Genomic DNA, 15595 nt, shown 5'->3' with positions numbered 1-15595 from the left:
AAGACCTACAATGTGGAGAAAAACAAGTAGACATGATTGACTACTCATTAGAGTGAGACTTGAATTCTTAGGTTTCTTCATTTGTATAGCTAGTCTTATTGCTCTGCACATCTGGTGGCACTGAAGGAAGTGTACGGATTTTATGGACACATATACAGCCTCTTGCTCTTCTGTGCCTAACGTCTTGCTTTACTTTTGGAGATAAAGAGAAGATTTTGTTTTTGTAGGGTGTTGTTGGTGTTGTTGTTGGTGGTGGTGGTGGTGGTGTTGAATTTTATGTGTTTGCTTTTTTTTTTTTTTTAATTTGGCTTATTTTGTTTTGTTTTGAAACAGGGTCTCTCTATGTAACCCTGTCTGTCCTGGAACTCAATATGTAAACCAGGATGACCTAGAATTCACAGATTTGTCTGCCTCTGCCTCCACAGAGTGCTGGGACTAAAGGTGTACACCTCCCTCCACATCTGGCGTCTTTGTGTTTTTGTTTTGTATTGTTTTTGAGAAAAGGTCTCTATGAAGTCCAGGCTTGCCTCAAATTTGTGTTAATCCTTTTGCCACTATCTCCTGAGTAGTGGTGTAATAGGTATATGCCCATATCTGACTCTAGGAGGGGACTGGGAAACAGTTCCATGTAATTTTTTAAATGACTTTTAGGCGAATCTGGGGGAGGTGGTTGGTGCACTTGCTAAGGGGTAAGAGTTGAATTATCTTTAAAAGCTTGTAGCCTGGTTACATTTTTATGTAAATAAAATCCCAAGTGTTATGGGATTTAGAGGGAGCAACCAGTGTTCTAGTGCTCTGGGTGGGTAAATAACCAAGCTTTTCAGTAATTGGAGAACTGATATAACATTTTAAAAATCTTAAAGAACTGCTGAGATTTAATGCCCATACCCCTTATGGCTATTCCTCTTACTGAACAAGACCTAGCCTAATCTTTGGATAAAGAGGTATAAGCTTGGACTTGGAGTGACTTCATCCCAAAATTCAGTACTACATTTAAGTACTAAGTGATCCAGTTATAAATATTTTAAAGGGTATGTGATTGATGAAAATTGGAATCTGATTCTGAAACTCCTAGCTTCTTACCTACCTTAAGATTTCAGAAATCTGTTATAACAACTTTTTGAGGACCCCCAGTTACCAACCCCCAACAGAGGGCTCTTATCCTGTTCTCATCAACCTCTAAATTCATTTATCTTTATGTATTTGATTCCTTTTAGGAAGAAAATATCCACCCCCTTACAAGCATTTCTGGACGGCTGAGAGCTAATTTGGCCCAAGCCTGGGGGCTGTGTTTTGTGTGTGTGTATAAATTTGCACTGAAGTCTTGTTTCAGAAACCAGACCACTGAGGAGAGCCTGCTGAGCTGAGGCCATGGCCTGCATGGCTTGGGGAAATGAGTTGGTGGATACCTTCTGGGCTTTTGAACTTGCCCCTCCCCAATTCCCTCTCCCCCAAGTATCTGACCCTGTCTTACCCATTTTGAGTTCGAGCGGTGCAGCACCTCCGAAGCATCAATGCACACACCTTCTGTTGCTTTTGATTTCTGGAAGGCATGTAGTTCAACTTGTAACAAAATATTTGTAGTCTTCAATAAACTGTGGTATTTCTTTAGCTAACTCTGCGTTCTTTCCGTGCATGTCTTTCTGGACACTAGGAGCCAATGCTGTATTATGGATAAAGGGTGGAGGGTGGCTTTTTCAGTCAATCCCCAGTATAGCCAAAGAGCTGTTAGTGTTTTAGTATAGTGGTTTTTAATTTGGGTGGAGGGAAAACAGCCTGTTTCCAGCCTATTGATTGGTTGGTAAAGCTATTTATAAATAAAAAAACAACAAAACTGATTTCCTATGCTTTTATGTCTCTACTTTTTCATATAGATTATCCCTTTGCCTCTGGCATAGGCTGATGGGAAGGACAAAAGGTTAGAGTGCCATGTCATGGTGAAAGGCAAAAGAGGTGGTTCAAAGCTATTGTTAGGGAAGTATCATCCAAGGCTACGTCTAGTTCTCAAAGGCTGACTGACTGGCTGATAGCTGATCATATCATTAGCGATCACTTAGTTGATGACTTGGGTTTTGTGGACCTGTGCTAGCCTAGAACATGGTCCTTTGATGGCTTTTCAGAGATTACTATGTCTTTTTTTTTTTTTTTTTTTTTTCCCTTTTCTTTTTTTCGGAGCTGGGGACCGAACCCAGGGCCTTGCGCCTCCTAGGCAAGCGCTCTACCACTGAGCCAAATCCCCAACCCCTATGTCTTTTACTTGTAGATGTAGCCAAAGGTGTATGGGAGATGTTTGGTCAGACATTCTAGAAAATTTGATCTCCATGCACTCACTGACTGGCACACTATCAGCTTTTGGTTTATAGCATAAATTTGAACAATTAGACCACTACTCTTGGTTAGCTGAAACCAGATAGCAGCTACCCTTCTGGTCCTATAGAGTGTAACCAATTATAACTATTGAGTTGGGGTAATAGGTAGGCAGGACATGTTGGGTAGGAAAAAGAGCAAAACTCTGGTCTGAGGATCTCTGGAATAACAAGCTTTTTTAGTGAAAATCAAAAAACCAATGCCTGATTTTTTTGTTTGTTTTTTAAAGGTTTTCTATTAAATAGAGGCTCTTATAGCTACTATATAGAATCTCTCCCTCCCAATTTCTAGTCCCTTCTATCTTCTATGCAACTTTAAATCTCTGAACCTAAACTTTTTAAGTAAAAAACCAGATAGGAACTTGGTAGAACTAAGTTAACTCCTTACCACCCAGCTTCAGAATCCAGTTCTTCTCCCACCCTGTGTAAGCACCCTAGTTTCTCTTTGTATTGATGGTAACCAAACCAACTAATATACACTTAGCTAGTAAAGATAAGAAATTGTCTCTAGTTTTTGTCTTTAAAATGTTCTATTTATATCTTGGCTTATCTCCCTTCCAAACCTCTCACTAGCTTTAGCCCCTTTCATAACTGAACTTAAAGTTATGCCTGCTACCCATTGTTCTGTCAGATAGAATCTGGAGTCTGAAAAGAGGAAGAAAAGTCTCTGTTACCTCCAAAAGAATTTGTTTAACTGTTCCCTTTGTGTACTCTGTGCCTTCCAAGTATGCAGGTAATCTTGCTTTATTTCTGTGGTTCTGACCCCCCACCCCCAAATTGTATTTGTTCCTTCTGAAGGGCACTATCTCAACTTGTGTTGTGGTAGGGTTTAACAGTTAAAGTCTTTTCTCTTGGTGGTAGAGGTCAAACCCTAGTCCTTCCACTGACTACAAAAGCATTTAATCCTTGACTAAGTCTTTAACCCTTTAAGAAAACCATTCTATTGGAAGATTCTAAAGTGGTTGTGAACTTAACTCCTAAAGGCTGCCTTTGTTCTAGGGATTGGTTAGGAGAATTTGAGCTCTGGAATTTGTATGGAGACTGTTGAATTGTGAGTGAATGAAGGATTCCTTGTGATTTTTGTCATTAATATATTTCTTCTCAGGAATAAAGCAAAACAAAACTCCATTAGAATGTTCCCAGATAAAAGAATAATGCACCTCTGGAGGCCAGAATCTAAGAGCACAGGAATGCAGTTTTTCTGGTTTCCTTTTTATCTTTACAGGAATTAATAATGTGTTTTTTCAGTTCTGAATTAAATTTCTAGTTTAATTAACTTATTTTTCACATTTTTGTTTAAAATATCTCTAGTGAGATGTTATATGATCCCATGACTTTTCCTGTCTTCTTGATTTATTGACTTACACCCTCAGGAGGAAAGAGTATAGTAGTAAGTTCTTTTCAGCTTGAGAACAAATTGAAATGGATTATACTGCTGTAGGCTCCTCTGAACTGGTTGTAGGGAATTTTTCTACAGGAAACATGAGTTAGGTATGGATTAAAGCTGTTATTTCATGGACAATCAGAAGTAATGAAAATGACATTGTTTCTACATTCCATATAGGCTTAAACCCCTTACTATGTCTTCCCCATGTCCCATATCAATTAAATTATGTAACTAGAAATTCATCTCGTGTCAACCCTTTAATTCATAAGGATATAGACCTAGAATTCCTACAACTAGAAAAGTGAGACTTAAGTAAACTGAGATTAAGTGCTCCTGGGACTGCACTAGTCTGTTCCTACTTAACAGTTAAGGATTTTGAAGTGTCTATAGAACAGAAAGAGCCAAATTACCCGTCTTAAAGGGCACAATCAAGTAGAGTTTGAATAGACTGGTTCACAATGGACACTAAGTTTATTATATACTTTTGCTTACAATACACTACTGAGATTTTGCTAATACCCCCTGTTCCCCTCAAAAAGCAGCTAACACATATTCCGTACATAATACCTATAAAGGACAAAAGAATTCTTATACAGCATTTGTGTTATGAATTCTGATATCTCAGAACCGACAAAAATGGGAAAATTATACCAAAATTCCTTTACAGTGCCATAGCTAGAAAGGCTGCAGACATCACTGCTTCCTAGGAACAGAGACTGGGCTGATAACAGAGCTAATCCTCTCTTTCCTCCCCCACTAGGTGTGTCAGTCACCTCCAGTAACACGGGCGTGCCAGATATCTCGGGTTCTGTGTACTCCAAAACCCAGGTAGGTACCTTGTCTGGATGAAAGTAGAAAGATGAACATAGAAGAGGTGGAGTTGACGTTAGAACAACCCTCAGGAGAGATGTCAGGAACCTGTCCTACCTTTACTAAAATGAATTGTCTCTACTCTCTAGAATTGTCTTCAATTTCTCTAGAACTTTAAATTTAGCCCTCTGAGGAAAAGAATTAAGAAATGACAAGGGCAGGGGTTGGGGATTTGGCTCAGTGGTAAGCGCAAGGCCCTGGGTTCGGTCCCCAGCTCAAAAAAAAAAAAATGACAAGGGCAAGTGTGGTAAATTGTAAACATGGTTATTACTTAATGTGCAGTGGTGCTGGGCCCTTGACCTACCTACTTACTACCATTTTTGTAACTTTGCAAGAGAATAAATACCAGATGAAGTGAAACTAGTTTCATTCTTTGTAAGTCCATAACCAAAAGCAGGAATGAAGTGAGGTGTTTGTTACTGAGTTATCTACAGATATGCCTATTGTCTGTGATTTTTATGTAAGGAGTTTTAATTTTACCAAAATTCCTTTACAGTGCCATAGCTAGAAAGGCTGCAGACATCACTGCTTCCTAGGAACAGAGACTGGGCTGATAACAGAGCTAATCCTCTCTTTCCTCCCCCATTAGGTGTGTCAGTCACCTCCAGTAACTACAGGGGCAGGAATACCCAGAGTAGTCAGCAAATTTCTCTATAGTCTCATGAAATTATTTTTCCTTATCTATCTTGAGGAAGGGTTTCAATTTGTAGTTCTAGCTGACCTGGAACTCATTGTGTAGACTAGACTAGTCTCAAACTCCAAAGATCCACCTGCTTCCCAAGTGATTGGGATTAAAGGTGTGCTTTATCCACGCCTAGCCAGTAAGACTTCAGGGCATACTCTTAACAGTCACCTTCCTGCTTGATCCTTATGACAAGAGCTCAGCAATATTTCTTTTATTTATGAGGAAACTGAGGTTACATAGTTAATTTGCCTAGGATCATGGAGCTATGAAAAGGCAGAGGTAGAACTAAGATTTCTGAATATTTGACTTGCAGTATGCTATTGCTTCTGACCATGCTACTTTCTGTGGATAAGGGTGTTTGACCTCAGAAAGTCCTAGGATTCTTCTAATGATCACACTTTACTATTTTCCCTCCTGTTCTCCTGGGATAGCAGTCCTTTGAGAAACAAGGTTTTCATTCCGGTACTCCTGCTGCCTCCTTCAACTTGCCTTCAGCCCTAGGAAGTGGAGGGCCCATCAATCCAGCCACAGCTGCTGCCTACCCACCTGCCCCCTTTATGCACATTCTGACCCCACATCAGCAGCCACACTCTCAGATCCTTCACCATCACCTGCAGCAGGATGGCCAGGTAACAGCCCTTCCCCCCTCTCTCCTTTCCCTTCCTCTTCCTTCCTATCCCTTAAAACTACTTCCCTTTTCCTTTTCTTAACCTTCCTTACCACCACCTTCACCCAGCCCTCACCAGTGCCAGCCAGGGGCACACAGCACATACAGACACAAGCGCACATAACACGAGCAGTTAGCGAAGGAAACATAAAAGAATGGGATAGATTGAAACCCATTTGTCCAGTTCCTTTGGTACCTTCCTTCCACCTCCCATGGCACAGTTGTCCTCATCCTATCAGACCTGGGCCACACCTTCCCTCTAACCTCTCCCAGCCTTCCCCCTTCCCTGACATTCATTATAGCTTTCCCTTCTAACAGTGCAGTTCTATTGTCAAGTTTGTCCCTTTATTTTCCATATATCCTGGTTCTGCCTCAGCTACCATATTTGCAGATGATTCTCTGTTGCCAGCGCCAGCAGGAGGAGCAGGTAATTAAAATGAATGATGATATGTTTGAACCAACCTTTTAGTCCCCATTTCACCTCCACAGCCTCAGATAACTTGAAAAGCCTACCCAATCACAAATCGGGATACACAAACAGAAACACTATGCTAAGCTCTCTGGCCTCCCCATCCTCTCTCTTCCTTCCCCCCTCAACACCCTCTTTATCTTTCTACCCTCCCCAACTCTGGAAAACACTTGGTTACTAGAATGGAAAAGATTCTTGGGGGGTTGGGGGAGATCTGGAGCCTGATGCCTCAGGCCTTTGTGGCTTTGAATTGGTTTCACATTCATTAATGTGTGGTGGTGGGTGGATCTGAAGAGTGGTAAAAGAGACCTCTTAAGATCCCTAACATAGGTGGCTGGGCAACTAAAATAGGGCTTATTAGCTCTCAAAGATAGCTTTCTATGTTTCAGCATTCACAGAGATGAGTGAGAACGTAATCACCTTGTGATCACTCACTTTGAAAAGGTCAGAATTCTCATAGTTGGTTTTTTGTTTTTTAGACCAGAGCAGTGGGTAGTGGGGAAGACAAGAATAGAACCAACTCACCGTGCTATCTTCAAAGTTTCCTTGTCCACTTTTCATTTTCCTCTACTTTAAAGTTAAAAAAAAAAAAAAGTCACCTTGTAAAAGAGGCTATGTAGACCAAAATTTCTGTGCTTGAAAAGTAAGCTTCATAGGTTCTAAGTAAAAGAAATGAGAGAGCATGACTGTTTGCACATTGCCACTTGAAGATGTTACAGATTGGTCCCACTAACTAGACGCCTTTTTCCTCCCCCATAACCCTCCCATTCCCCTGCAGACGGGCAGCGGGCAACGTAGCCAGACCAGCTCCATCCCGCAGAAGCCCCAGACCAACAAGTCTGCCTACAACAGCTACAGCTGGGGGGCCAACTGAGGCCCTGACCCTCTTCTCCTGTCCCATCTTCTGAGAGGGCTTCTCAGCCTGGAAACTATGGAAACAGCATCAAAGAGAGAAAAGAATGTGGGGCGATTCCGCTGCTCCACACCCCCAGCGGCCCATCCCACACCTCAGCTTCATGTCTGTCCCATCCCTCTACCATCCTACCCTGTTGTATGTATTATAGGATTTGTATTTTCTTCCCTCCCCTCCTCTTCCTCCTTTCTCTTTGCATTCAAGATTATGAAACTTTGCTGTGGGCCCTGCCTTTCCCTCACTTCTTCCTGTTCACCCTGGTGGTGTATGGGTGAGGTGGGAAGGTGAAACCCCTCCCCCACCCCAAATATATATCAGCCCAACAGCCCTAAGTCTCCTCCTTTATTATTAGGAAAGCCAAACCACACACACACACACACACACACACACACACACTAAAAAAAAATGGCGTCATAAATATGAACAGCATTGTCAGATGGATTAGTTGAAGTGGTTTTTTTTTGTACTGTGTCCTCAAATTTAATGGATTAATGTGTCTTGTATATATATATATATATATATATACATATATATATATAAAAAAAAGGAGAAAAAAAAAACAAACCTCTACCTTCAGCCTCTGCCCATTCTTGCTCCGTCTAGGATATCCTCACTCTCGTCGATGACCAGCTTGGTGAATAAGTATTACCGTACCAACTGGGCCTCTTCTAGCAGGCTCGAAGGCTGTGGAATAAAGTGAAATCTTTGCCCTTTAAGAACTCTCACCTTAATGTGCTAATATTTTGCCCTTAAGGGGATTCCCTTTTACATCCTGTGACTGAAAAGAACCACTGCACATCTTCATTTCTTCTAGAAACTGCCTCACCTACAGCAAGTTTCAGGAAGTGAAAGGGGAAGGAGCTAAGGACATTTAAAAGGAAAAGGACCTTGTGGGAATCTAAGCATGATTTAAAGGATTCTGAAATCTGAAGCCAGCATTATCTACTGTCTGGCAGAACCAAATTGTAGGGCTTTTTTCTTTTTGGAGGAGTATAGTAGTTCTTGTCTGAGTTATGTTTTTGAGACAATCTCACTATGTAACCCTGACTGGCTAGAAGTTGTAACCCAACTGGCTGGAAGTTGGTGTGGAGACCAGGCTGGTCTCAAATTCAGAGATCTACCTGCCTCTACCTCTTGAGTGCCAAGGTTAAAGGTTCTCAGCACTATACCTTACCTTGCCTTTTTTATGTGACTTTGAAATGCCTAAGTTTTGGGAAAGGAGTGGATGATGGTAGAGCAAGACCTGGGGTGGGGACATGGTGCAGTAAAAGGTTTTGGACATGGAAAAAAAAGTTTCATTTTTCTTTATAAAAGCCATATTGCCAAGAACTGGGATCCTGTTTCAGCCTTCTAAAACTGCAAGTATCTCTGCGTTGGTGTATGAAGCGGGTGGGGGTCTCTATATTTTGAGTCAGAGCCTCACTGTAGCTCTGGCTTGCCTGAAACTCAGGTGTGTGGAGCAGAGATCCGCCTGCCTCTACCTCCCGAGTGGGTTAGACAAAAACACCGTCAAATTTCATAACGGCACAGTCTTTCCAAGACATGCTTGAGTAGCTTCTCATTCCTGCCTAGTCTACAAATCTTACGTTGCTGGTTGCCATCTGTTTAGTTTTTTAAAAATAGTAGTGTTTGGTGGCAACCTCCTTTAATCCCAGCACTTGGGAGGCATAGGCAGGCGGGTCTCATGAGTTTATAGCCCCCTTGGTCTGCAATTGAGTTCTAGGACAGCCAGAGCTACCTACACACAGGAACCCTGGGTCGGGGGGGGGGTGGGGGGGCGGAAAAAGTTTAAAAACTCCGTACTAGCTGAAGAGATTCCTATCATCTTTATTCAGCAGTAGGGAAGTCGCGGTGTAAGTATCTTGGTAAAACACTTTGCCTAACCTAGTATTAGACGTCACCGACATCATTCTAGAAACAAAACACAAGGTGGGAGGCGTCACCGTCAGTCTAGAAACAAAACACGAGGTGGGATGTGTTTTCTGATCCTGGGGGAAGCAGGCCTCTGAGTGAACAGGCCACTCCCTCTGGCGGCTACCTGAGACCCTCCAGAGAGAAACGGAAACACGTCTTGGGGTCTGGCAGATCGGCAGGAAGAAGAATCACCTAGAAGGGATGTGATCCTTGGACAGTGGGAATTTCGCACGTCCACCCCCACTCAAAACTGAAAGGTAGCGTATAGAAGCTTCGTGTCTGAGGAGCGCCGTCAGCCCCGCCTCTTCCTCCTCCGAGTTACAGCTTTTACGACAGTGCCGCATCGTAGGCTTGCTTTCCGGCAGCGAACGCTAAGCCTTGGCTATATCCGACAGGGTAGCGTAAACTGGTGGTCTCGTGTTGCCCATGGGCTGCAGAGTTTCAAAGTTTCTAGTACCCCTACGGGAATGAGCGTCTTTGATCTTTTCCGAGGCTTTTTCGGCTTCCCTGGACCTCGGAGGTGAGAATAGTCCTGGGCTGGACTTAAGGGAGGGTGTTTTGGTGGACACTTGACCCCTTCATATTTTTGGAAAGTTTCCTTTCCCGCCCCCTTTAACTCTTGCTGAGAGGTCAAAGATCGCATTCTTGAGTACTCACCCGCCACAGTAATCAAAGCGTTGGTTAAGAGGACAGAAACGGCACCTTTCTCCAGACTGGGGTGATGCAACAGGGACCTGAGCGGAGAAAACAATGGGGGTCTGGGAAAGAGGACCGTGAGCAAGTCATTGGGTGATTAGTAGTGGGCAGGATGACCCTGAAGGAACACCATGGGGTGTCGTTTGGGAGCTGTTGGGAGGTGCGGAGAAGCTCTGCTTAGAAACAATTAAAAAACCTAGTAGATCCATCAGCGTTGTTTTAAAACCAGATCTCCTCTTTGGACCGTTTTGCTGCCCTTGGGTTTAGACAGTGTTAAAGTCTTCGTGGTTTATCTGCCTCCATTCTCAGCCACAGAGATCCTTTTTTTGGAGGGATGACTCGAGATGATGACGATGATGAAGACGACGAAGAGGAGGAAGACAGTGGTGCGTGGGGTCGAGAGAGCTATGCGTTTGATGGTTTTCACCCTACAGAGGAATTCGGTTTCAGCTTCAGCCCCAGAGGAGGGATGCGATTCCATGGCAACTTTGGCTTTGATGATCTAGTTCGAGATTTTAATAGCATCTTCAGCGAGATGGGGGCCTGGACCTTGCCTTCCCACTCTCCTGGTGTGTTAATTTCCCTGAGGGAGAGCTGGGTTTCTAGTGGGTTAGTGATGGATAACAGAACTTGCAGAGTAGTTGGTGATGGATAGTGTGCAGAAACTGATTTTAAAAAGATTTAAAATGTTTTAAGGCCTTTCCTATCCCAGAATCACCTACCAACTTTCTACAGAACTTCCAGGTCCTGAGTCAGAAACACCTGGTGTGAGATTGCGAGAGGGGCAGACACTTCGTGACTCAATGCTTAAGTACCCAGATAGTCACCAACCCAGGATCTTTGAGGGGGTCTTGGAGAGTCATGCAAAACCTGAATCCTCCAAACCAGCTCCAGATTGGGGGTCCCAGGGACCTTTTCATAGGGTGAGTACTCTGCACCTGAACTGTAAACCCTTATATATTGGAATCTCTTGGAGTGGAGTTGAAAATTTAGCCCATCTGATTAGTGCATTTATCTGGATTTTATTCCTTATTGGGATTTTTGTTTTGAAACACTTCACTGTGTAGATTTAGAGATCTGCCTGCCTTTGCCTCTGGATTAAATGTGTGCCACCACACCTAGCCTAAACACACACACACACACACACACACACACACACACACACACACACGAGTATTTTGCCTGCTTGAATGTCTCTGTACCATATGTACCTTGTGCCCACAGAGGTCATAAAAGGATATTGTGTCCCTGGAACTCAAGTTATGTATGATTATGAGCCACCATGCTCTTGCTGGGAACTGTGGTCTTCTGCAAGAATGTCTTCTCCCTCTCCTCATATTTTATTTATTTATTTATTTGTTTGTTTGTGTATTTTGAGGCAGGGTCTCTAGTATTGGCTGATGTAGAACTTGCTATGTAGACCATGCTGACCTCACTCAGGGGTCCACCTGCCTCTGAGTTTGTTAGTTAGGGTTCTGTTGCTGTTATTTGTTGTCTTTTAAATTTAGAGTGAGAGAGAGAGTGTGTGTGTGTGTGTGTGTGTGTGTGTGTGTGTACGTGTGTGTACGTGTACGTGTGCACGTGTACGTGTGCACGCATGCCTGTGTGAGTTTGTATTATTGTGTGGGTGCGGGTGCTTGCAATGATGAGGTGTTGAATCCCCTGGAACTCTCAGCTGCTTGATGTCCTAAAAGAGCAGAAGTGTTCTTAATCTGTGAGCCTTCTTCCCAACCCCATTGCTTCTGTTTTCTTTTTGCAGTATTGGAACCTAGAATAGACTATAAAGGGGAAAATGGAAATATTGTGCTTTTTTTTTTTTTTTAATTACTAGTTTCAATTCTTGGTTAAGAAAGAATCTTAAAAGCGCAGGAAAAAATTTCAGGAATTCTTTTTGACTGAAGTCCATATAAACCTGAGGAAGAAGGTGTGTGAACACAAACTACCCAGATAGAAGTATTTCTGGGGTTTTGGAGCTAGTGAGGAATATGGGTTCTCTGACCTGTAAGTTTAAGATTAAAAGGTGTCTTTTCACTGATTGTGTGTGACTTCTTCTACAGTTGGATGATACATGGCCTGTGAGTCCCCATTCTAGAGCCAGAGAGGACAAGGGTGAGTCTAGAGGGAAGCACATTTACCATGCCATTGTCCTGAAGTTCTCTCAGAAGTTTCTTCCTGAAACACTTGTCTAATTTTCTTCCCTCCACTCTATCCTGGCTTGTCATCTTTCTGCCCTTCCAGATCTTGACTCCCAGGTTTCCCAGGAAGGTCTGGGTCCACTTCTTCAACCCCAGCCTAAATCCTATTTCAAAAGCATCTCTGTGACCAAGATCACTAAGCCAGATGGGGTGAGTTGAGAGAGAAGTTTTGGGTTTTTTTGTTTGTTTGTTTTGTTTTGTTTTTGTTTTTTTCTCTTTTCTTTTTTTCGGAGCTGGGGACCGAAGAGAGAGATGTTTTTTAAAAAACTGTCCAGATGGGGTTGGGGATTTAGCTCAGTGGTAGAGCGCTTGCCTAGGAAGCGCAAGGCCCTGGGTTCGGTCCCCAGCTCCGAAAAAAAGAACCAAAAAAAAAAACTGTCCAGATAATGCTCTGGGGAAAGGTACCAGTATAAGAAAATACTAAACTCAACATAGCGCTGTTAGGAATATGATGTTGGGACTTTTCTTGCAGACAGTGGAGGAACACCGCACTGTGGTGGACAGTGAGGGCCGGAGAGAGACCACAGTGACCCATCAAGAAGCCCATGACAGTTCCAGAAGTGGTAAGTTAAAGCATGACTCAAAAGGCCCATCTCTCAACTTTTTTGGGGAAAGGTTATGCCTATCTTTCGATAATTTTTCTCTTTTTTGGTATAACTTTGTTCCTTAGATCCAGATCCTCCAAGATCTTCAGCTTTGGATGATCCCTTTTCCATCCTGGACCTGCTTCTAGGACGTTGGTTTCGGTCCCGATAGCTTTCTTGAACTTCAGAGGCCTTCAGGTCCTTCCCACCCCCTCCCTCCCTGTTGCCCATTGCCAATAAGCATAGCTTTTGCTGTCATCCTGGGGTCTTAAATGTGTGGAACAATTAATCGAGCTTATGCCAGTCTGTCATTCATCCGAACTGAACAATAAAGCCTTTATTTATGTTAAAGGTCTTGGTCTTGGTTTTGTCAAGGTTCTTTTAATTTCCAGATCCATCCAGGGCTTTCAAAATTGTCTTGGCTTATGATTTTATTTTGTGTGTGTACAGTAGAGGTGGTATACATGTGGAGAAGTCAGGACATGTGGGAGTTCATTCTTTCCACAGTGTGGGTATTGTGAATCCAAGTCAAGGTCTCAGACTTGGCAGCCCTTCATTAAACTTTTTCCATCTCCAAAGCAAGACTTAATAAATTAGAGTTAGACACAAAAAGAAAATGATTTAATTACTGAGGAAATGGATAATTCCAGTAACATTTCTAGAAAAAAGATAGCTCAGATTGCCAAAAGATATTTGTGTAAAAGTAAGATAACTGCTTCCCTAAGTATAAGAAAACTAACTCAATAATTCAGGAAATAAATTGCACCCCGTGGCAAAGTAGGTTTTTCTGTTTTTAAGACGGGGCCTTACTGTGTTGCTTCTGACTAGCCTGGAGCTCCTTACTAGACCTCAGAGATCTGTCTCAATCTGCTTCCTGAGGCAGGGATCAAAGATGTGTGCCACCACTCCTGTGCAATTATTTTCTATTATTTTTTTTTAAGATTTATTTATTTATTATATATAAGTACACTGTAGCTGTCTTCAGACACACCAGAAGAGGGCATCGGATCTCTTTTTACAGATGGTTGTGAGCCACCATGTGGTTGCTGGGATTTGAACTCAGGACCTCTGGAAGAGCAGTCAGTGCTCTTAACCGCTGAGCCATCTCTCTCCAGCCCAGCTATAATTTTCTAACATTAAAAATAATAGAAAATGGGCTGGAGAGATGGCTCAGCGGTTAAGAGCACTGACTGCTCTTCCAGAGGTCCTGAGTTCAAATCCCAGCAACCACATGGTGGCTCACAACCATCTGTAAAAAGATCTGATGCCCTCTTCTGGTGTGTCTGAAGACAGCTACAGTGTACTTAAATATAATAAATAAATTTAAAAAAAGAAAATTATAGCTAATCAAAAGATTTTTTTTAATTAAAAATTCTTTTTAGCTAAACTGAAGGTTTGTTCTTTTAAAAAAATTTTTTTGAGACAAGGTCCTTGAAAGAATGAGCAGTCAATGATCTAAGCTGCTGAGCCATCTCTCCAGTCCTCCTGTATCGCACTTTTTTTTTTCAGAGCTGGGGACCGAACCCAGGGCCTTGCGCTTGCTAGGCAAGCGCTCTACCACTGAGCTAAATCCCCAACCCCCTGTATCGCACTTTTAAATATGATAGGGCCAGGTGTGTTAGTGCCACCTGTAGTCAATCCCAGTCAGAGAGAAGGGTACTGCAAGTTTGAAACCGGCCTGGCTTTCATAGTGACTCCCTGTCTCAAAAATATAAATATACTTGTCTTTTTAGATGATGTCTTTGAGTTTTCTTATTTTCCTGCTCCTATAAGCTTATATCAGAATACAGTTGATTTTTCCAATGAGCTTTTCAGTGTTTAGTCATAAATATAAATTAAGCCAAAGATCACCAGATATAAGTAATGGAAGCACATACAAAAGTAACTTGGAAGAAAATACAGAGAGAGGTAAATTTGTCAAGTAAATAAGTCTCAGTGACTTTGGAAACATGAGATAATAATTATGAAAATATTGTGGTTGGGGATTTAGCTCAGTGGTAGAGGCCCTGGGTTCGGTCCCCAGCTCTGAAAAAAAGAAAAAAAAAAAAAAAGAAAATATCGTAAGGGGCTGCCAAAATTGTCTCAGTAGGTAAAGGCTCGTGCCTGACATCTTAGTTCTATCCAATACAAGGTAGAAGAGGACTAATTTCCATGAGTTTTTTGATTTTTCACTATGACATTATATATGTGCCCATACACGTACACAAATATAAAAAAATATGACCCAGAGGGATGGTACAGAAAAAAAAAAGTGCTTTCCATTGAGGCTCACAACTAAGTCAAATGCCCAGGACCCACATGAACATGATGCAAGCAATTCCCACCAATTACCTTCTGACCACAACAGCCACTGTGCTATGTGCTTGCCCACACAGCCGTAGTCACCATACAAAATCACTGAAACTAATTGTTCACTAAAAACTGCTAAAGAAGGCTGGATACTTTAGTAAATTGACATGCTTGTGCAAACATGAGGCCTCTGGATCCTGGCTCCCAGATAAAAGTCTGGGCAGAATGGCACACACTTGTATCCCAAGGCTGATGAGCAGAAGAAGGAGTCTTGGTCTTGGTTGCCAGCCAGTCTAGCAGGATTAGTGATCTTCCGGTTCGTGTGTGTGTGTGTGTGTGTGTGTGTGTGTGTGTGTGTGTGTGTGTTTTGTTTTCTGGGTTCTTTTTTTTTTTTTTTTTTTTTTTTTTTTTGGAGCTGGGGACCGAACCCAGGGCCTTGTGCTTCCTAGGCAAGCGCTCTACCACTGAGCTAAATCCCCAACCTCGTGTTTTGTTTTCTATTCAAAAAAAGTGTGAGGAGAACAAGGAAAGAGCAATTGAAGAAAACACCCCATGTCAAC

At 42.4% G+C, this 15595-nt stretch overlaps 2 protein-coding genes and 1 long non-coding RNA gene across 64 annotated transcripts in view; 2 read left to right on the top strand and 1 right to left on the bottom strand.

Annotated features, from left to right (window-relative positions):
* Ubap2l (ubiquitin associated protein 2-like) overlaps positions 1-8637 on the top strand; it is a 55369-nt gene extending 46732 nt beyond the window's left edge. For 9 of the 49 annotated variants that reach the window (XM_063282151.1, XM_063282137.1, XM_063282136.1 and 6 more), the window contains 3 exons: positions 4514-4581; positions 5740-5937; positions 7223-7682. In XM_063282151.1, coding sequence (XP_063138221.1) covers positions 4514-4581; positions 5740-5937; positions 7223-7318 — 362 coding nt within the window. In that variant the 3' untranslated portion in view covers positions 7319-7682. Of the gene's footprint in view, positions 1-1217; positions 1617-4513; positions 4582-5739; positions 5938-6351; positions 6403-7222; positions 7683-7960 lie in introns of those variants that run through there. The other 40 variants (XM_039102686.2, XM_063282159.1, XM_063282165.1 and 37 more) reach the window with 9 other exon arrangements.
* LOC103691621 (uncharacterized) lies at positions 282-9595 on the bottom strand. Of its 4 annotated transcripts, XR_591204.4 has the most exons (4): positions 9464-9595; positions 7929-8041; positions 6970-7103; positions 282-1663 (listed from the first exon to the last, which is right to left on the bottom strand). It is a non-coding gene; the product is annotated as an uncharacterized LOC103691621 (long non-coding RNA). The 4 variants fall into 4 exon arrangements; XR_010063857.1 differs by having other exon boundaries at positions 6970-8041; positions 9464-9594; XR_010063856.1 differs by having other exon boundaries at positions 282-8041.
* On the top strand, positions 9345-13097 carry Hax1 (HCLS1 associated protein X-1). Of its 11 annotated transcripts, none has more exons than XM_063281443.1 (7): positions 9345-9528; positions 10277-10353; positions 10712-10890; positions 12025-12076; positions 12206-12312; positions 12635-12725; positions 12833-13097. In XM_063281443.1, the coding sequence occupies exons 2-7, from the start codon at positions 10302-10304 to the stop codon at positions 12916-12918; spliced, it is 567 nt and encodes a 188-aa protein (XP_063137513.1). In that variant the 5' UTR covers positions 9345-9528; positions 10277-10301; the 3' UTR covers positions 12919-13097.
* The last annotated feature ends 2498 nt before the right edge of the window (positions 13098-15595 follow it).

Source organism: Rattus norvegicus, chromosome 2, assembly GCF_036323735.1.
Source record: "Rattus norvegicus strain BN/NHsdMcwi chromosome 2, GRCr8, whole genome shotgun sequence".
In the NCBI taxonomy this organism is placed as follows: domain Eukaryota; kingdom Metazoa; phylum Chordata; class Mammalia; order Rodentia; family Muridae; genus Rattus; species Rattus norvegicus.
This window is presented reverse-complemented; position numbering and strand designations above follow the sequence as displayed.